This window comes from Plectrocnemia conspersa, unplaced genomic scaffold (genome assembly GCF_051122295.1).
Source record: "Plectrocnemia conspersa isolate PC_06_02 unplaced genomic scaffold, ASM5112229v1 ptg000008l, whole genome shotgun sequence".
NCBI lineage: Eukaryota > Metazoa > Arthropoda > Insecta > Trichoptera > Polycentropodidae > Plectrocnemia > Plectrocnemia conspersa.
Genome location: NW_028277172.1, coordinates 18,057,352 through 18,079,201, shown reverse-complemented (window position 1 = coordinate 18,079,201; position 21,850 = coordinate 18,057,352). Strand labels below are relative to the sequence as shown.

Genomic DNA, 21,850 nt, shown 5'->3' with positions numbered 1-21,850 from the left:
TAACAAATGAACAGACTAGTATCAACACCTAGATAGAAGGCCGGACAGCAGCGCGCGTGACGTCATTGGGTGTAGGGATACTCGGCGCGGCAAACGTACTAGAGAATCTACGCGCTTTTACGATTTCGGTATTTTTAATAGCCTTTTTAGAATGAAAAATAATTTTTAAATTTAATAAAATCAAGGTTTCATTTATGATTTTTATTACTAGTTTTGAAAATTATCAGAACATTTTTTAAAAATAGGTCAATAAAAGAAAATAAAATTAAAACAAAGTACATTTAAGGAATGTCCGAAAATTCTAGTTTATTTGTATGTTAATGAAAAAACTTTTTCACTGTTTATTTGATAAGAGTTTACATATTCAATTACATAAAACATATAACAAATTTTAGTAAATGGTCTTAACATAAATTTCATTCTTATAGTTCAAGATAATTTGTTTATAAATATAACTTTTCTCCATTTCACTTATAAAACTTGAATTTTATTTGACATATAACAGCTTTCTCTCGAATCGCTACTTCAATCTATTGTTGTTTTGATCTGGAAAAGTGAATACATTAAGTCAATCATTGCCATATTTATACATACAAATTAATATTTGAATACATATCTTTTTTGCAGCTCAGCTGATCTCTTTTAAAGTAAGTTGACATATGTCTGAAGAGGATTTCTAAATCTGTCACCTTTGTGCAGTGTTTTTACATTTACTATTTCCCACCAAGTTTTTATTAATCTAATAAATTCAGCAGTAGATCGGTGATTAGATAAATTATGCTGCTGACCTATTTCTAACAGTCACTGTATAACATTGTCGTTAAATATATTTAATACTAATTTTACATTTTGTTTTTCAAAGCAACTAGGTGAGAGAGATTTTAAATTTAATGTGTGAGCATATTTGACAAGTTGATTATTTTCCATTTGATACAATTTTTTCACATTTAAAAAGGAAGCTACAGATAAAGTATCATCGTTTACATTTTCAAAAGATGGAAACTTAATCGACTGATCGGTATCTTTCTGATTAATCCAATTATTTCGTATACATTTCAATACGTGAACAGAATCTAAAATATAAAACAAAGGTGCATTATCTTTGCAAGGATGTTTGTAAACTATACTGACTTGAGGAGGTGAAGCAAAATAAGACATCGCTTTACGATTTATAGAATTATTGTCACTTACGACACAGACTACATTAAATCCTATATTCTGTAGACCGACTACAATTCTCTTAATGAAGTTAAATAATTCCATTGCTTTCATCGTTTTTACAGGTAAAATATGCACAACTTCTTTAAACGAAGAAAGCAAACTTTGTAACATAAATACATGAGCAGATTTAGCTGCTTCTTCATTGTTATAAGCCATACCTACAATATTTCCCCCTTTATAATCAAAATATGGCTTAATATAAATTTCGTCAATCATTAAACTAACAACTTTATCACTATCTTTTAAAAAATGAAACTTTTGTTTAATATAAGTTAAAAAATTTGCCTCATTTTGTTCAATCTGAGGATCGGTATTATATTTTAAACAAATTTTATGAACTGTAGTCGGATGAGGTAAAATCATATAATCAAAGCTTCTGATGTATCTATATGCGTGGGGAGATATTGAGAACAAAATGCTACAAAATATTACAAAATCAGGTGAATATCTATAACGATTTTTTTTACAATTGAAAAGTTTTACTTGCTCACTTAAAAAATCGATATATTTCCTCTTATCTTCATCTATTAATGTACGAGTCGATGCTAACGTATCGAGGATCAATTGAATATTGTCATCGACGGAACTCTCGTTTACATTTTGGTGAGAAGATTTAAAAGTATTTAATGTTTCAATTACATCATTAATATTTTGAAACGCTAATGGGATTTGTTTATTATTTAAGCGAGTTAGTTGGGTTTTGTTTTTATATAATGTTAATTTTAAGTCTTGGCTAAATACGGCAGAGAGAGTAATGACGGGGGCCGGAACGTCTTCTATTAAAATAAATTTTACCAGACCGTTTTTCTTGACTATGGTCCACTCCTCGTCGACATAATGGTTATCTAGACAAACAATAAATTGATTAAAATTGGAAAATACTCTATTACTATCATATTTAGCTTTGGAACGATAGCTGTTGGCAATTGCAGCTTTTACAATACATTGGAATTGTCGATACGCGTGCGTCTCTCTTCTGCACTCTCTCTGGTCGAAGTAGAAGCCGAAGCAGATAGATAATCTGGACAATTGGGTAGCTTCGTCGGAACTGCTGATTCTTTCAATGCTTTTTTGTCCAAGGGAACGCTCAGATGACGTCCGGTTCTTTCGTCATAATATTCACTATTTCGTCTGAAATCCGTTTCGGTAAAGTGGCGCTCGCATACCTATGTTATGTTATGATCCATTATATTGTAGGTTAGGTGTGTGTATCGATCAACATGCAAAATATAAACAAGCACTTATATGTGTAAAAACAATACGTACCCTAGAATGTCGAGTAGGAGCAAAATGTGCTCGATGAATCGCCCGGATCCATTTGTTTTTAGTCGCTTCATCTCGAGGAAATTTGTAGACGCTGACTTTGGGGCCGTTCTTGTAGTTTCCGTTGCAATTTGGGACACAACACGTATAAACCATGGTTGCAAATACACCAAATAACACTGAATAACACACGACGACACGGATAAATGGTTAACTGCGATATTTAACCGATTTTTGGTAAATAAACACGCGCACGTGAATCTGACGCGTCGCGCGCCAACGGACGGTTTAGTTCTGGCCGCCGCCGACCGTCGCGCTCTATACCGTTGGACCGTGACGTCACGGCTATGGGAAAATCCTACGCGATGGCCTTATAATACAGAATGGTGTTGCTAGTATACGCCAGGGCTTCTAATTTTTACACACATACATTCGCGCGTGCTAGAGCCAAGTCACAAAAAGAAAGTCATATGCGTCGCACGAAAATATGATTATAGACTATTGAATACAAACCGAAAAAAAGTTTTAAATAGTGTGAATAAAATAAGTTATAAAGTATTAATACGGATCATTTAACCATAATGAGGTATTCTAACCTCTCATAATTTAAGTTTTTTTATTATATTATGATTAATTGATAAACTTATTTATTTTTGTGTTTAAATCATTTAAATATTGTGAAAATGAGAAAATATGCATTGGTAAAGCACAATATTAATGTAAAAGTAACCCCTTATATTTTTTTAAGTACGAGTAAAGTAAATTAAAAAAATTCAGTATTACTCTTTATACAAACCTGTTACAAGCCACCATCAATTTTTTCATTATCAAAAAAAAATTATTCAAAAACAAAAAATGGCCATTATATGTTTTTCCTATTTTTATGTACTTGCTTTGAAACAGTTTATATGTTCTATATTTGATGTAAAATATGTGGGTTTCTTGTTGAATGAACTAATATTAGAATTAAAATATATACAAACATTACGCAGCTTCACAATTCCACCACGGCAATCGCGTTCCTAATATTTTACCTGTGGTTATTATAATTGACCTTAACACTCCCCTCTTCTCCCAATATAATAATCTCGCAACTTTTTCGAAATATGAAAATTGAAAACGTGGAAATATTTAACGAATCCTTTCATGGTACATTTATATATATACGAGTAATGATAATATTAAAAAAAAATCTAGCTATAAAAATATAATTTAGATTCTAAATTACGCTTTTTTTTTAATTATAATAAATCAATACATATTTATATACTAATTTAAAATGCTTCAAATTAGTATATAAATATGTATTGATTGACTGCGCTATTGAGTATTGAAATAAAAAGTTTTACTTGAAATCTACATGTATTATATTTATAATGACCTATTTATATTTATATGTGTACTATTCAGATTTATTACGGCCAAAACTTTGCAGCACTCTGGTAACACTTGCGTGACGGTTTTTTCTCGACTAGCAACCTCCGGCTAGCTCGCACAATTTGCGGGCCCGCGCCCCGTGTAACTGTAATTTCAAAACGTTAAATAAAATACTACTGCAGCGGCTCAATTTGTGCCTAATTGTCATCTGTCACCTCATATTGTCAAATATTATTCTTTAAGCTATTATTCTGTTTAGATAGTTCTCATTACTTATATAAATGATCGTATTATCAATAATTCGCTATGGCCAAAATTTAGCACGCTATGGCAACATATCTATGACTATTTAATGCTTATCAATTGATCATTATATAATTTACAAGTACCAAAAACCTAAAATTATAACAGGTTAGAGGACCTCGTGATGGTTAAATGATCTAAATGAATATTTTATAATTAACTTTATTCATACCATTTCAAACTTTTTTGCTGCTTGTGTTCAATATAGTCTATGTCACCGTTCACAATTGGCTCTGTATTCAACAGTCGTGTGTTCAATTGTCATGTGTTCAACTTTCACGTAACTAAAAAAACATACCCTCACCCACTTTGTTGTTTTAATCCTGGTTAAAAATCTCCAAATACTAAAAAACAATATATTTCCACTCTTAACTGTATTATAATTATTATTTTTTAAATTAAAATATATTCTACAAATTACAATTTAATTTTTATAGGCCAGTTTTTTAGTGTTATAGCCAAAAGAATAAAACTGTCATTTTCTTCAATGTTCGCGCAAACTGTTAAAATGTGCGACTGTCAAAGACATTTCTATCAGTAAAAAATCTCTTTTTACTTATCCTTACTATTAAAAGCCATAACTTTCGTACAAAATACGTTTGGCAACAATAGTAATGTTTATTAACCGTATTATGTAGGTAATTTTAAAAACAATTTTATTTGTTAGTATTGTATAGCATTCAACATATACAGCCTATACAATTTTAGTGTTTAGACATTATTCATTTTTCATCGGTTGTAAACTTTTTTAGATTTTAAACGAAAAATATACTGCTAGTACAAAATGGAGTCTTATGAAGAATACCTTAACTTATCGTCGACGAATAGCGATGGATTTTCAGCATCTATTGCGGCTTTGTTAGTTTGTGTCGAAGCTGAATCTTATATACCATTATTCAAGTAAATATCACTATCATTATACGCATGTGCTATTTATTAAAATAATGTTGAATTGCCTTTCAGAGAAGGGAATATTGGACTCAAGCTCTTAAGAGAGTTTAACGAATTTGATCTGATATTGTTAGGAGTAAATTGTTCCTCTACGAGGACTAGAATCTTAGATGCAATCAATCAATTACCTCAGAGTGCAATTTATAATAGGTAAATATGTTTTTATAGTAATTGTTATGAATAATAAGATAAATGCTACATATATTTCAATTATAGTACAAAGGATGAAATACAGACGTTGTCCAAAACGGACATCACCACGATTTTAATCGATAGTAAAAAACACTTAAACATGATTTATTTAAGTCTACTGTCAAACAGATTTTCCTTAATGAAAACGCTAAATCCTGAAGACGTTATTTTAAATAGCACTCCACAGGTTCATTCTTCAGATGTTGTGTTGAAAGTTTATGAAAACATGGATGAAATAATTTGCAAAATGGAGCAAGAATTGAATCAAATAAGAAATGTATAATAATTATTTTTATGTATTTTTTATATTTGAAACATATTCACACTATTAATGTTTTAGCTGGCACCATCAACTGCTGCAAAAAATAGAAAACGCAGAAAAATCTTAATGTCATCCATCGGAAGCGCTTTAATTATGGTTCTTTCGATAGCTTTTGTAAAATCTCTGAAGACTTAAAATTTCGAATATACCAACATATGATGTAGTAAAATTTATATAAAGCTTCTTTATTTTGTTGTTCTATACTTGAAATATTCTCATTATATTTTTGTATAATTGTTGAGTATTAAAAAAATAATAATTTGAACTTACTTTTATTTTATTATAAAGTAACTACTCTATATTAAGAAAAGCGTGTAATGTATATTCTATTATGTATTCTAATAAATACTATTTTTACCTCCTATACGCGAAACATAGGATTTGTTAAGATTTATGTATCATTTTGGCGAAAACCTATTGATGAATCTGGACCCAATTATATTTAGTAAAGATTTAACTGAGCAACGGCACCAATCCTGCTAATTATAATTATTAAAGAAACAAAACAAGCAAGCAAATTTATTAGGAAATAATTACATAGTAAACAGTGTGTAAATATACTTCGAAAACTAAAATTTATGACAGCAGATGAATATGTTATCTATGATTGAAGTAAATAAAAAATAAGTAAAAGATGATCCAACTTCAGTTTCCGAACTTTTTAAAAAGAAACACAAATTTAAGGATATCTGGATATGGTTTTATTACCTGATCATTTGATTATTGCAATAATTATGAAAAATAATATTGATTATATGGCCGCTTTTGGACCTTTTGTAGCAGCTGATCCTTTCGGTGTAATTTTCGCACATTTCGGGCGGTAGCTTGGTGGATTTTGATTTTTATTTGCATTTCGTTTCGGACTTGTCGGCGTGGACGTGACTATTAGTTTACCCCACTAAAAACTCCAACAACGTTCAAACACAGTTGACGTCACCAAAACGGGAACTAATGCGAACTGGAAACTTTACACGCAAAACGTCCAACGTTGAACCCAATGAATAGCAAGTTACGCCATATTATTGGAACCACGTGTCTTCCACCTCAATATCTTCAATTTCGTGCCAAAGATATTTGATTAATGCGCCTATAGCGCTCACCATTGACTGTTACACTCCGACCTTCATAGTTTTCAAAAAAGTAAGGCCCAAAGACGCTGCCTGACCATAATGCGCACCAAACAGTCACTTTTTTGGTATATCACATGAGAATTTTCCTCGCCATATATTCGGCAATTGTGCTTATTAACATACTCAGAGAGATGCAAATGTGCCTTATCAGAGAGGAAAATTTACTATGAAAGATCAGCATCAACTTCCTGCTGCACTAACACACGATTTGCATATTTTTTGTGTCCATAGTCTCTGAGCTTCGGTTCTTGTGTTATCTGAATTTTTACAGTTGTAGGTGCAAGTCCAGATGCAAAATGCGCCAAAGGGAGCCATAAGAGAAACCCAAAAGTTTTGTACACCGACGAATCGACAATTCTGAGTTTTATCCTATCTCCAAAGTTTCCTATCTCTTCAATTGTTTTCACTACGTTGCGAATTGTTTACTCAGTAGGACGATGAAATTAACCATAATCTTCCCGTACAGTTCTTACATAATTGTAATTTCTGAGTACAACGCGGTATAGCATGGACACGTGAAAATTAATAATAAATATAGAAGCTGTTAAATTTAAAAAAAAAATACATATAATTATTATTTGCTATTTTTGTTAATAATTGTTATTTATATTAAATAACTTATATTAAATATTTGCTACGTATAATAATAAGAATTGCTAATTATAAAAAAAATATTCGCAATTTAAAAAAAAGTAAGTAAGTACCCTAACGGTTCAGGCCTAACTCATAAGTACCTGAAATAACTATTACAGCGGCCACTATCAAACGATCTTAAGATGCATATAATTTATGAAACACATGTTTATTTTATTATAAATATAAAATGCCTACATTTTCACACATTATTTTTTAAACAATTTTTTCCCCCATTTCTCCGTCGCCATCCATGGCTCCTCCATCGTCCACAATTTTCCTCCGGAGCCAGCATTGCCCACCAAGATTCATCCATCGCCCACCGGTGAGCGATATGGCCCACTTTGAGAGCCTATGATTTAAAATAATATGATTGGTTACTATTATTTGTAACGGTCACTAGCCGTTGTGGAACATCACTGGGCGCTCCCGCGTGAGGCGGTTGGAATCTGTCAAACTGCTGGCTGCGGTTTATAAATTGCGAATTCAACGCAAAACCAATCGGCATTCAGCGCTATAGTTTCATTATTAATACTAGATGAATAAAAAACATAAATCCAGCGTTTCTTCATTTCACATTTGATGTAATCTGAAATAACCTTTGCCGCCTTTTCATAACTCGGTAAGTACTTACACAAAAAATATGATCAAATTACGCATAAGACACAAACTCGAATGTATTTCTATATAACAACGATTTGATACATTTTGTACAAATTTAATAAATAAACAAATAATTTGTGACGTAAAAATATTTATCTGTTATCTATTTTTAGTGATTGCTCAGGAGCAATCACGATGCCAGTGTCTTACAAACCACCTGGCGGATCTCCAATCGACCGCTCTTGTCCCATGGACAATCCGAATCTACAAATGGAGTTTTTACAATTGGCCGGTCGTTCGCTGGACATGCGGATAGTATCAGATACGTCAACGTCTTCCTTTATTGAGGTACTACTTATTATTTATTGTCTTGCGTATGTGTTTATTAATGTATGAAATTGTTTTTTAGGTTACCGGTGCCTCGGCACAAGCCGTGGCATCTGTAAGTGGATTGCACGACTTTGACTATCAAAGCTTGGCTGGTCTTATGATCGGCCATGAGAGTTTATCACAGTTGAAGACTATCGGTAAAGTTCCTCTACCGCCGGAAGTCATGGAACATTTTAGCCGTATCCTTTTAATTAAATCAACTATTTATTATGACAAAACTATATATAATAGAGAGACCCTAAGTCAAGACGTGTTTACTGACATTAACCTATCAAAAATACAAAGTTCTAAAGTAAAACCAAAATCTGCCGATTGAATTGGAAAGACTGCCTAGTGGATATTATAACATATTTTCAACTAAAATCTCAATAAACATGTTTCTAACTTGGCTCTTTACGAATAAAATTTTTTCCTTAATTATTTACAATCAGACATGCAATGCCACTGTATGATGGGTCTTTTCCCTGAAATTAACCGAGCTTGGTTAACCATAGACAGCGATATATATGTATGGGCTTACGAGCACGGAACTGATGTTGCTTACTTTGATGGCATAAGCGAGACAATAGTCAGCGTCGGCTTGATAAAACCAAAATCGGGTGTATTTCAGAATTTTATTAGATATTTACTTATTTTAACCACAACCGTTGAAATAGTAGTTTTAGGTGAGCCAAATAAAAATTTATCTATGATAATTTAATTAAATTTTACTTATAATTTAAACATACTTAGGTGTAACGTTTTCAAGCGGCTCTTCAAATAGTCCGCTGGGAACTTTAGAAGAAATGCATCTAGTACCCGAACCTGTTTTTGTGCTACCGACTGATGGTGTTTCGATGACTGTAATCCAATCGACTAATTGTGGTCGTATTTTCATGGGAGGCAAAGACGGGTGTCTTTATGAAATCACCTATCAAGTAATATATAAAGGTCGATTATCCTGATGATTGAGTGTTATATACTATAATAATATTAATTTCAGGCGCAACTCGGTTGGTTTGGAAAGCATTGTAAGAAAGTTAATCATTCCACTGGAACGCTATCTTTTTTGGTTCCGTCTTTTCTTAACGCCGCTCTATACGAAGACGATCCGATCATCAGAATAGAAGTGGACAATTCTCGGCATATTTTATACACTTTGAGCGAGAAAGGAAATATTGAAATGTTCGATTTGGGTAGCAAAGGCGATTCGATAAAAAAAATCGTTAAACTGACTCAATCGAAGATTGTCAGCAATGCAAATGATATAATAAAGTACATATTTGCGTCTTATTAAATCATACTTATATCTCATTGTTTATTTACATACTTGTTCGTTATTGTAGGACCCTCGAAAGTGGAAATTTTAAACCAATCATTGGAATTTCTGCTATAGAAGACACCGAATCTCAACATCTTAATTTGGTTGCCATAACTCAAAGTGGCGTTCGTTTGTACTTCTCGGCCGGTTGTATATTGTTAGTATTTTTTTTATTATCACTTTTCTAGACCTAGACGTGTTTTAATTAATAAATTATTTCAGTATGTCTACGAATGGCTTGGAAACTCAACGACCATGGTGTCTTACATTGCTGCACATCCGTTTACCACCAGGATTCGCTGCTAATGCTCCGACTATTAAACCAGCTCAAGTCCACACAGCGACATATAGCAATGGTAAACAAATTTTATACAGAAGAGACATATGTATTTTTTTACTGACCTGATTAATTAACAGGCACTGCAATAATGATTTCATCTCCGTCGACCGATAACGAATTACTTTGGTGTTTGAGTGGCGGCGCCGTGAATTCCATGCCTGGCGCTCCTCCCCGAGAAGCGGCTGCACTCTTATCCCTAGACGGCCCAGCTTGGGCTTTAAAACGCGCTGCTTTAACTCCTTCAAACTTATCATTGGCTCTCCAGCACGCGAGTGAACCCTCAGTCATAACTCAACACATGTCTGGTCCAATAAAATGGGTGGTGTTGACCAGCACTGGTGCTCACATCATCCAACAATTGCAGCCTGTTGATTTGTTGAGACAATTACTAGTAGACGGTCAGGGACCTGAATCGCAACAAGTGAAGACGTTCTTCCAGGTATAAATTTTTATAACATATAACATCATCAGCATTTATTTATTGCTATCTAAGAGCTATTTTATTTTGTTCACATAAATTGTAAAAAAGGAACAACCAAATTCTTTTAGGCAACAAATTAAATACTAAGAATTTAAATTAACTTTGGGTCAGAATAAAAATCAAATCTCAGTCGGAATTATATTATTCAGGCTCAGAATAAACATCGAATGGTTAGAATAAAAATAGCATACGGTCAGAATTAAAATAATGAATGGTCATAATTGTTATTCTAGGGTCAGAATAAATATCAAATGGTTATAATAAAAATATAAGACGATCAGAATTAAAATATAGGACGATCGTGTGAATTAAAAAAATATAAAAGGGCAGTAAATTATTTACTTTAGAAATATCTCGCTCTCGCCTATACTGTTAGACAGGTTAGGTGCAAGCGTGCATTGGTCAGAACAGTGAACACCCCATAAATAACCCAAAGAATTATTTAATTGTATGTAGGACGTGAATGTATTCGGAGCAACGAAAGAAGCGGGAATAACGACAGAGTGGCGGCGGAATGTTGTTGTGTTGTTGGCAATGTTGTGAGCCCAACCAAACAAGTTGGCCCTAAAACACCTTGATAATGACTATTTATTATTATGCTGACTATCTGTCAAAATACAACTGACCAAAATTTTGTTATTTGACTATGGCGACACCTAACGAAAAGAAAAATTTAATTTAATTTTTTTATTAATAAATTAATAAATAAATCTGTCAAAATAATTCTTACCATTATATATAAAATCTGACCAGTCCAATGTAAATTCTAACTATTTAATATAAATTCCGACGAATTAATATATATTGAATACCGTATGCATAAATTTATACATTTCAGAAACTGGGTTGCGTCCGAGTGCACAAATTTGTGCGTCATTTTAACTTAATATAACAAAATCATACGTTAAACTGCATGTTTACCGTAATGTATTCATTTAGCGCTTTAGCTATAGATGTTACTATTATAACTAAAATAGTTGCAAAATCGATATCCAAAATTTGGGTTAAAAATTTCATTTCAAGGCAGTATTTACAATTGTTTTCTATGAATATATCCCACATATATGTATATTCATAATAATTAAATCGTTACCATAAAACTGTGAATCGTGTACAAAAAAATAAGAATGAATTTAATTATTTTTAACACTACTGTCAATTAAATTATTACGATTTTTTTATTTATGAAGCTCAATCAAAACGGCATCTTCTTCGAAAAGACCACTATTAGTCATCAAAAATCGCGATTCAGATTCAGATAATACATCGAGTGAATCTGATGTTGAAGAACAAGAGCACCATGAAGTAGACTTTTTTTGCAAGCTGAAGTCGAAGAAGAAGATGATTCAATTACTTCTGTGGATTATTCTATAAACCTCGAGTTTTCCTGGAAAAGTATGGACCAGTACCAACCAAGCAGGGAAAGTTTTACAAGTGATATTAGTGTTGTTGAAATTGCAAAGGATGTGAAAGATATTGTGGATTGTTGAGAACTATATTTCGCTAATGACGTGATAAATATTATCGTGACAGATACGCAGATGATTTAAAAAACAAAAATTTGCGAAATTTTACAAAGTAATCATTAAAAATAAAGTTTATATAGTCTTAGGTATTTTTATGCTAATGGGTATTATTTATAAACCCACTTTTAAACTTGATTATACTAAAACATCTATATTTTCTACACCGTGTTTTGGAAAGTTAATAAGTAGGGATAGATTGGCATCCATTTGTAAATTTCTTCATTTCGCTGGCAAAAATGCGGAATATAATGGCTTCAAAAAATATACCCCATAATAGAAAAACTGAAACATAAGTTTGAACATTTTGATCGACAAGTCCCTTACATTATGGAAAGGTCGTCTCTGGTTCAAAAAATTTTTACACTTGAAAGTTTGCCATAAAATCATTCGAATTATGCGTTTCGAAAAATGGGTATTTGTGGACTTATGTACTTTATCGTGTGGTATTGCTCCAGAAAATTCCAAAAAAAACGACAACCATAGTTATGAAGTTATTAGAACCACTTTATAAATGGACAATTTTCATAACTTCCCAGATTTAGCGATTATATTGAAAACAAAATTTAAAATGTGGTCACTATAAAATTGAGTAAAAACACTGCCCAAAATTGGTAAAAAAAATAAAAATGGGAGAAGTTATTGCACAACATTCTGGTCCTGTATCGGTGATGAAATTGTGTGACAAGAAAAATGTGAGCACGGTATCCACATTCCACAAACACGAAATGATTCACACAACAATAAGGAAAAGAATCTATCAAACCAGACAGTGTACGAGAGTATAATAAGAAAATGGGCGGTGTGGATTTACACGATTAACCTATGCATTGAAAGAAAAAAGATGAAAAACTGGTTCATGAAGATTTTTCGGTGGCTACTGAATTCTTCAATTATGAATTCAATGATCGTATATAAGGAAAATACGGAAAAAAAGAATTGAGCCTCTTTCATAGAGAATGCAACTTCTTGAGGGATTATTTTTAAAATATGGGCCCAAAACAGAAAATCCACTGAGTAGACTAACAGAAAGACACTTTCCGAGAAAAATTCCACCCACAAAACGTCCTCAAAAATGGGGTGTAATTTGCCAAAAACAATAAACACAGATGCAGGACATTTTGGTGCCATGTTTGTGAAGTTGGATTGTGTATAGAAAAATGTTTTGATTCATATCATGTAAAATTCAATTATTAGCACTAGTATTTTTATGTTAGGTCAGGATAGATTTTTTAATAGTTTTTATTACTCCTTTATTTTATAATTATACGTTCTTTTTTATTTGTTTCTATTCTGTATATTTTATTTGTATTGATTATAATGTAAATATTTTATTATTACATAATGTTTTTTGTAGACTTTTAAACAACTTTTTTGTTATTCATTTTTGATACACATTTCTTGGGAAAGTGTTAAGAAACACCTTGATCGTCCAAGAGGTGGACTTGCGGAAAAGCACAAAGAAATTAACTTTTATGAAAATCTATACTGTGATATAAAAAAATACACTGATAAATTCATAGAAGCAAGGTATTGTAAATGCTAGTAATGAAATAAATACATTACATATAAGACATGGTTCAACATCGAAAGAGCATTATTGTATTATATTACACATAGATGAGTCTGAAACGCTTTATTCTGAAAGTTGAATATATTTTTTTAATTAAATTAAATCATTTATTTCGGTTTCAAATATTTTAAATAAAAAAAAATTGACAACCACTGGGAAGAGAAATCATTTTTGCCTAGAATATCAACAAAAAGGTGTTTATTAAATAAAATTATGCTGTAAAAAATAAAACGTCCCTGGGACTGAAAATCTGCTTCAAGCATACGACCCTGAAGAGTTAAATAAGTTATTCAAGAAATCTAAAAAGTTGGGGTAGCCAATAGACCCCCCTACCCCCCCCCGGCACAGCTAGGTTAAAAAGATTTTTTAAATGGCTTAAAAGAGGAAGACCTTAATCAATCAATATTTCGACACCCTGTCACATAAATTCCCATGTTTACTACAATATTTATGACAGCTTTGGTAACTGCTGTACTCCAATTCAAAATAAAAATAAGCAAACCGAAAATGAATGAATGCTAGTAATAACAATAATTTTTATTACCCAAAAAAATTCATCATCATTAAATAAGCACCACTTGTTGAAAGATAAACACATCCATTACAACAGTAATTATTAACTTTTTGTTATTGATTATTACGAATAATATTTTTTTTATAATATACGAAAGAAATCGAATGATTTAAAACAATAAATAACGTTAAAATGAAATGGCTTCCAAGCGCATTAAAATTCTGACCCAAAAAATACGAGCCATTTTAAAGAAGATGCAAAATTTTAACCATTTCAGATGCAGCGTGAAGAACAAGCATGCGCATCATGTCTGGTTTTAGCTTGCAATAACACAATTATGCGCGGATCACACGACCAAATCAACGAGTGGGCTACGAGAGCGTATTTCATGTACGGAGGTCAACCTACCTTTGTACAGCCTTCAGCAATAAACTATCCAAGTATGTATAATATATAATAATACAATCAAAATTAATTCTTCACCGAGATGCTATTATATGTCTTTATTTATAATCTAGCTTCCCCTCATTTTTCTCCGAGGCAAGTATCGACACCAATGGTCGGTAGAAGTGCTGCAACCATTCATCAATCTTTACAAGCAGCTTTTCAATCACCGAATCAAGGAGCGCCTCCTCAAAACCCTCAACATCCTTTATCTCCCTTAAATCAATCTTCAATTCTGAACCAATCAGGCGTGAACACTTCGGCCAATTATCCGCCGATGGGAATGCAAGACAATCCGAATTATCAAATGATTCAGTTCAGTCCAAAGCACGAAGGATTGTATATTTACGTCGGTAGAATTTTGCGACCAGTCTGGCAGATGAAATGCGTCACTAAATCGACTGCCGATAGTAAAGATTTTGTAAGTAAACCAATACTTTAAATAACCAATATTTGCGATACTAACTATATTTATTTACAGCTTTCAAGTACCGTTACTAGCGGAGATTGTTCATCAGTTCTGCATTATCTTTACGGAGTGCGCACATTCTTGGAGAGGAACTCTGTCGGATCCGGGGGATCGATGTTCGGTAAACTAGCGTCGTTGGCAAGCATGCATGAAGCCAATCTGAATAACACTCGACAAGAAGACGTGTTCATGAAAGAAAAGCAGTCTTTGGACGCTCTGAGGATATTTATAAGTACGACTCTTGAATTATTAATTTATTTTGTAATATTAATGCTTCGATTTAATTCAGATGGATCGTGCGAAATGCTCGGCTTGTGGAAGATATTATGTGAACATCAATTCCATGTAATAGCGGCATGTTTACCGCCGGAGCAACAAGCTGCTCTTTTAGCTGCTAGCTTTAGAGAACTTCTACTCGGCGGTCAAGAAGTAGCCGGACTGTTGATCCTTAGTTTAATTAATCAATATTTATTAGACAACGCATCGGTGGATAGCATCAGTAGCGAATTGCGAGAAGTGTGTCCCAATCTTTATAGGAATGAAGACGCTGCATGTTCAAAGGTATTAACATCATTAAATATCTTATACTTCAAATAAAACTAATGATTTTATATTTTATTCATTTAAGGCAAACGAGATTCTCCTATTCGCGAAGCAGCAGATTAATCTTGTCGAAAAGGAAGAGATGCTGAGCAGCGCTTTAAAGTTGTGCAAAGACGTAGCTCCGAATATTAATTTGCCTGTCATATGTGCCAAGTTTAGTCAATCAGGATTTTATAGGGGCGTAGTTGAACTATGCGTCACATGTGCCGATAAATCTGATCCTAACAAGATAGGTTTATTCTTCTATAAAAATAATCAACCGAATCACGATCAAGAAGGTTACATTGCCTTTTATAAAAGGTATAACTCCAAAAATTGCGTATTTTTAATTAATTTAAATGCAATTCAAGTTATTAATAATTGCTTTCAGAATGGAGATATACAGAGAAGTGACAAAAGTTTTGGAACAACTGTTTGAACAAGGTTCTGCTGGTGCTTTGTCTGAATTGGCAGGCACCGGTACTTCGTCATCGCCTAATAATGGAACTTCAAATCCATCTCAAGATGTACCATGCCTCTCTCCGGCTGATGCTAATCATCAAGTAATATAAACGATCCTTATTTAATGCTTATACTATATTTGCGTTAACACAGTCAGTTCGAGAGCAGTCCATTTTATCATTATTCATAATTGAAAAATAGATGGCAGGTTTGGGTTTAGGTCCCTACTATTAGCTCTAAAGTACACGATAGGGAAATACGTTCGATATACTTATCATTATTCCGATTGATTGATAAATATAAAAAATATAGTAATGATTTTAATTTCTATAAATTTGTTCAAAACAGGAGTAATGATAAGTATATCTGTGTCGTGTGCTTTAGAGCTAATAGTAAGGGGCGTAAACCCAAACTTGCCATCTCTTTCTCAATTATGAATAATGATGAAATGGATAGCTCTCGAACTGACTATGTTAACGCAAATAGAGTATAGTTGAGATTATATCTCCAATAACTAATCCATGCTTATTATATTATAACAGGCTAGAAAACTGGTCGCCGATTGTCTTTCCTTTTCTGACGAGCTGCTACACATCGCGGTCTACGAATGGATGCTATCTAAACAATTGCACGGAGAGCTCATCGCTGTTTCAGAGCCATCTTTAGAATCCTACCTCATTAGAACGACTCAGAACAACCCCGACGCAATTCAAGTGTACGATCTACTGTGGAAGTATTACGAAAAGTGCGGCAATCACGCCGCCGCTGCCAGAATCTTAGATAATCTAGCGAGTAAAACTAGCAGTGCCATGAAGTTGTCTCAACGAGTGAATTGGCTCTCTCGAGCCGTCGTATGTCTAAGAGGCGGAGCAGGAGCTTCTCCGGTAGCCGGAAGATTCTTACGTGAACTGGAAGACAAAGCAGAAGTTGCAAGATTGCAAAAATTAGTTTTGGACGCCATCAAACGTTTGGATCGAGCGCCGACGGCCGCTGTGCAACGTTTAGAAAATTCATTGCTAAATATCACACAAGTATAATTTGAATAATATAATAATCGTTGATTTATACTGTTAATAATATATTTATTTTAGCTATACGAAGAATATGCCGATCAATTTAATTTATGGGAGTGCAAGTTGGCAATCGTTCAATGCTCTGGACATAACGATCCGTTATTAGTGGAAAGCATTTGGACGAATATTATTCAACAAGAACTGGATAGTACTCGAACGTTGAACTCGAACGACGATAAGATGACACAATTGCTGGGAAAAGTGTCGTCATTAGGAAAGGAATATGTTAATACTGGACATTGTTTCCCATTGTGTAAGTCTTGCGCATTATCAGTTTTATTCACATTGATTTATGATGTTAATTTAAAAATATATTTCAGCTTTCATCTTGAGACAATTGGAGCTGCAGAGCTGCAAGTTGGGTGCCGAACCTGGTTTGATATCGAAGACGTTGTTAGACATTAATGTGCCTTTAGAACATTTGATCGATATTTATACCAGGTATATTTATATTTATTATATACGTATAAATTCAGTATTTATAATAATGATATTTTAGATTGATTGGTTTGAACGAACGTGTGTGGCTATCGGAAGGAAACGAGCTTCATCTTATCGAATCCGCTGCTGTTCTGGTTGACAATTTTTTGAACAACACGATTGCGATCAGTTCAAACATGCGTAGAAGGATCTTAATCAAATGCCAAGATCTCATATCGAGTTCGCTCAATGCGTTATACACCAAACCGGACACTGAAGAACTCATCAGGATACTGAAAGGAATGCAGACGAAATTAGAACGATGGGAATGAAGCAGTCAATAGAAAATATTTGTCAAAACATGTATTACAAAATTATTTTTCTTAATCTATCTCATTTCATTAAATGGCATTTTTTTGTATAATTTAAATAAAATAATTTTATATTTGTAATATTTTTCATTTAATTTGTATTGTCCTGTTATAAACGATTGATTACAAGACATTCCAGCCTTATCCAGAATAGAAAATATGATACAAATTTTTTGTGTCATGGAACAAAACATTGTAAAGTTCAGCCAATTTATTCCATTCCCCAAAAATGTAGTATGAATAAGTAATAAATCATTCATTAAAAAAACGATATTTTGGACAGCCCTTATGTGGGTCAAGTGGGTCCAAAAAAACTTCTAGTTCTTTATACATATTAATTCATATAAATTATTAAGAAAATAAATAAGTTACGTAAATTTAAAAAAAAGTTATTTTGCTGTTGATGACTATAAAATCAAAAGACAATGTCTTCTTTTTTATGCAGAATTTCTTCATAGCAAGCTAATATGTTTTTTATTCCTTGCTTTGTAGCTATTAGAGTCTCCAATTACTCGAACCATCAACTACTCGAGTATCGAATATTAAAATTTTAAAATACTCGAGTACTTTCGAGTATTTACTAAATGTACCAAAATAGCTATTATTCAAATTTGTGCACATATAAATAAATAAATAAAATACTTAATATGTTAATTTTTACAATTATTTTAACTTCACGAACATACTTTTTAAAAACAATAATGCAAAAAGTGTCTCGAATTTAATATTACTGCTAACCTTTGGTTTTATTATTCCCGTTATGGAAAAAACCCTTTCCGTTGCTGTCGATGTTGGTCTTAGTCATTAACGCGTTGGATAAGACTTCTAATTTATATCTGTTCGGTTTTTATAGATATAAAATTTTTTTAACTCTCTTTTTATGTTCTCTTCTTTCATTCCCTTCTCTGCTTTTCTCTTATTTCCTTCGACTATTGACAAAATAGTATTTTGTAATTCTTCTTGAATAGATTTTTTTTCTTAACAATATACAATATTCTACTCCTTCTGATTATTGCGAAGAATTTAAATCTATATCCTTCGAAGATTATTTGGGTGAATCCCTTTCACTCTAGAGCTAAACGGTTCGCAAAGAACTAACTTTACTTTAAATGCCTTTAAAACACAATTGTTTTGATTTATATTTTAAGCTGAGGGATCAGTATAAACCAGGGCTGTGGAGTCGTTAAAAAAAAACACGACTCCGATTCCGATATTTACCAACAACACGACTCCACTCCGACTTCGACTCCGGCTCAAAAAAGTTTAATTTTATCAGGTATTTTTGGTGTTTTTCTACACGTTTAATATTCATACGCTATACACATTCATTATTACGCAATTAAAAATTCATAAATTTCATCATTTAAAAAATGCTCGGAGTCGCTCATTTTTCACGACTCCGACTCCAACTCCGGCCAAAACACCACGACTCCACGACTCCAACTCCGACTCCGACTCCACAGCCCTGGTATAAACAATTGACAACACTTTACGCTACAACTGCATAGTCATAAAACCTAAAAAAATTTTTTGTTGATATTTCATATTGTTCATTGCCATAAATTAGATAAGTCGGGACTGTCGAACAGAAAACACAAAAGAAATTTCTCCGTCGTACCCACTAACATAGCCGACGACCGGAACTATGGAACTATGAAAAAATTATACCTGATAGTAACCGCTCTAACTCGGGACTTCGGGCATAAACGCCAAATAAAAGCAAGACGTTAACCTTTACTGGATCGAGTTAAAGTTATTTTTGTTTCTGAAATATTTCAAATTTTTTTAATTTCGAGTATTAATCGAGTAATTTTCAAAATACTCGATTATCAAGTACTTGAAAAATAGACAAGTATACTCGAGTATCGAGTACTCGATTACTCGAATTGGAGACTCTATACTCTACTCTAGCTATAATGCGTTTTTCATTGGAGTCTATGACTTCAAAAATTTGTAAGCCTTTTTCAATTGAGCTTAGAGCCGAGGACAGATCCATACTTGTGTGGCCAGCTACTGGGTCTGAAGTGTCAGATTATACTTCAGTACATTTTCCACGCGCATCTCTATGACCTCATTAATTGTCAGCTCGTTGACATCATCATCACCAACTTCCAAATCTAATTGCCTGGCAAAATTGACAAAATATACTATCACATGAACAACATAATCAGTCTCTGGCGTTGTTACCGTCTCGCTTTTGAAGAAAACGGACAAAGTTTCTTCCAGATACCATTCAAGATATTTTGAGAAATTTCATCCCAAGAACCGCGTAAGTCGGGGTATTACTGTACTTCAATTGCAAGTAATTTGTTTCATAAAACAGTTTAATGTCTATGGTCCTTAATATAAATTGCCAATATTCGCCCCATGAGACAAAAAGTGGCCTTACCTGATGAACAGTAACTTGGAGCAAAAGTTCTAACATTTTTTCTGCAACAGCAATTCAATTAAAATGGAGGATGTAGACAGAGTTTCAAATTCATTTGGATTCCGTTATCTTCATTTTCGAATTTTGGAAAACAAATGGCTTCATTTTGTTTTTTTTATTACTTACTATCTATAATTTCGAATGTAATTGAGATACATAATTACTAATATAATTTTATTCTTTACCGTGCTACAATTTCATACAAAAATTATCAAATGCATGAAATTATTTTCTGTTTTTTTCTTATAATTTCTTAAAACGCTTACAGTTCACGAATAAATGTGAAATTTCGAGCGTGAATTTATGAGTTTGTAGCGCGCTGGTAGGCCTAAAATTTAGATTTTCCCTTGTTAAAAGCTTATTCCAATTCCACTATCAATTTTATGACAAGTTTGCACTTTTATTATCATTTATAGTTGCTTTTTTGTTAATTATAATATAAAATGTCGGCAAATTTTATTTGGGAATAAAATAAGTCCTGTAATGACCTATAAATTCCGGATATGATTTATTCAAGAATCTAGAAAAATATTAATCCTGCATACCTTTTTTCTGAGCCAAAATCCTCATACTATTTGTTCCGAAAAAAGGAACGACCATTAATTTGATAGGTTTGCCGCTGTCTTCATAGGATCCTACACAATATGTTCAATCGTAGCTCCGAAGTCAACATCATTCAGCTAATAATAAACGTGTGAGACCCTCCACGGTGAAAGTATTTAATGAAAATCAAAATAATTTTTGAAATAAATATATGGAACATAAATAAATTTATCTGATTTACAATAATTAAAATCTTTAAAAAATCATGGGGGGGTGGGGGGTGCTGAGATACAAGCCAGTTAATCAAATTTTAGCAGTACCCAACTGTCCATAGGCAATACTTTTTAAATGTATGTACCGCACCTTGATTCATTCATTGAATAATAGTGGTTATATACGGAAAAAACATTATTTTTATGTTTTCATTTTAGTCGCATGGCGGATGACCCAATGCATTATAAACTAATAATATAAATATATAATGATAAATTATTATCATTCTTGCATCAAATTATGATGAAATCAGTCTTCAAACGTTTTTTTCGACATTCAAGCTCTTCGTTTAGATTTACATAAATTTAAACATGAAGCAAAGTTTTGGCTCTTGGGATTTTGCTGTGATAAATTAGAAATGATACAATTTTACGATCCCCCGCAGCATTTCTACCAAGTAGAAGTTTTAGCCTATCTAAAATCTAAATCGAATCACATTAAGTTGATGACTCAGGCAATACGCTTATCACACCTTAACCCATATTTTTACCCTATAAATGGTAAAAATAAGGGTTGCAATACAAAACTATTACTCTACAATATAGATCAAAATGCACCTGAACCCTCCACGGTTTCAATTATTTATTTATTATTATTTATCAAAATCTGAATGTGAACTTGTGTTATTTTGAAATGTTTCTAAAAATGTACTTATTTTGTGCCGAAACA

The 21,850-nt window shown here is 32.6% G+C and overlaps 3 protein-coding genes across 4 annotated transcripts; 2 read left to right on the top strand and 1 right to left on the bottom strand.

The window, feature by feature from the left end:
- Positions 1-95: 95 nt before the first annotated feature.
- On the bottom strand, positions 96-2,863 carry LOC148233228 (THAP domain-containing protein 1-like). The gene is made up of 3 exons (XM_088190316.1): positions 2,488-2,863; positions 2,166-2,387; positions 96-2,066 (listed from the first exon to the last, which is right to left on the bottom strand). Exons 1-3 carry the CDS (start codon positions 2,638-2,640, stop codon positions 2,034-2,036), a joined length of 408 nt encoding a protein of 135 aa, XP_088046442.1. The 5' UTR covers positions 2,641-2,863; the 3' UTR covers positions 96-2,033.
- Positions 2,864-4,612: 1,749 nt separating this feature from the next.
- LOC148233227 (uncharacterized) lies at positions 4,613-5,891 on the top strand. 2 transcript variants are annotated; one of them, XM_088189970.1, is made up of 5 exons: positions 4,613-4,798; positions 4,917-5,064; positions 5,128-5,265; positions 5,332-5,584; positions 5,648-5,891. In XM_088189970.1, the coding sequence occupies exons 2-5, from the start codon at positions 4,949-4,951 to the stop codon at positions 5,762-5,764; spliced, it is 624 nt and encodes a 207-aa protein (XP_088046096.1). In that variant the 5' UTR covers positions 4,613-4,798; positions 4,917-4,948; the 3' UTR covers positions 5,765-5,891. The 2 variants fall into 2 exon arrangements, with proteins under 2 accessions (XP_088046096.1, XP_088046097.1); XM_088189971.1 differs by having other exon boundaries at positions 4,613-4,802.
- Positions 5,892-7,802: 1,911 nt separating this feature from the next.
- Nup154 (nuclear pore complex protein Nup154) lies at positions 7,803-18,015 on the top strand. Its single transcript, XM_088190315.1, has 19 exons — positions 7,803-8,014; positions 8,169-8,343; positions 8,405-8,564; positions 8,817-9,050; positions 9,118-9,302; positions 9,368-9,639; positions 9,711-9,842; positions 9,908-10,041; positions 10,103-10,464; positions 14,394-14,556; positions 14,635-14,981; positions 15,042-15,261; positions 15,319-15,590; positions 15,658-15,932; positions 16,003-16,174; positions 16,616-17,104; positions 17,165-17,399; positions 17,467-17,587; positions 17,646-18,015. Exons 2-19 carry the CDS (start codon positions 8,191-8,193, stop codon positions 17,896-17,898), a joined length of 4,179 nt encoding a protein of 1,392 aa, XP_088046441.1. The 5' UTR covers positions 7,803-8,014; positions 8,169-8,190; the 3' UTR covers positions 17,899-18,015.
- Positions 18,016-21,850: the final 3,835 nt, after the last annotated feature.

What these genes read in the sequence shown, in the direction of transcription:
- LOC148233227 (XM_088189970.1), top strand. Translation starts at nt 4,949, where the DNA reads ATGGAGTCTTATGAAGAATACCTTAACTTATCGTCGACGAATAGCGAT. An exon ending in CAGAGTGCAATTTATAATAG is followed by an intron (nt 5,266 to 5,331) that starts GTAAATATGTTT and finishes TTTCAATTATAG; the next exon opens with TACAAAGGATGAAATACAGA. An exon ending in AATTGAATCAAATAAGAAAT is followed by an intron (nt 5,585 to 5,647) that starts GTATAATAATTA and finishes TTAATGTTTTAG; the next exon opens with CTGGCACCATCAACTGCTGC.
- LOC148233228 (XM_088190316.1), bottom strand. Translation starts at nt 2,640, where the DNA reads ATGGTTTATACGTGTTGTGTCCCAAATTGCAACGGAAACTACAAGAAC. An exon ending in CTCCTACTCGACATTCTAGG is followed by an intron (nt 2,388 to 2,487) that starts GTACGTATTGTT and finishes AACATAACATAG; the next exon opens with GTATGCGAGCGCCACTTTAC. An exon ending in CGCGTATCGACAATTCCAAT is followed by an intron (nt 2,067 to 2,165) that starts GTATTGTAAAAG and finishes TTGTTTGTCTAG; the next exon opens with ATAACCATTATGTCGACGAG.
- Nup154 (XM_088190315.1), top strand. Translation starts at nt 8,191, where the DNA reads ATGCCAGTGTCTTACAAACCACCTGGCGGATCTCCAATCGACCGCTCT. An exon ending in CACAGCGACATATAGCAATG is followed by an intron (nt 10,042 to 10,102) that starts GTAAACAAATTT and finishes ATTAATTAACAG; the next exon opens with GCACTGCAATAATGATTTCA. An exon ending in TACATTGCCTTTTATAAAAG is followed by an intron (nt 15,933 to 16,002) that starts GTATAACTCCAA and finishes AATTGCTTTCAG; the next exon opens with AATGGAGATATACAGAGAAG.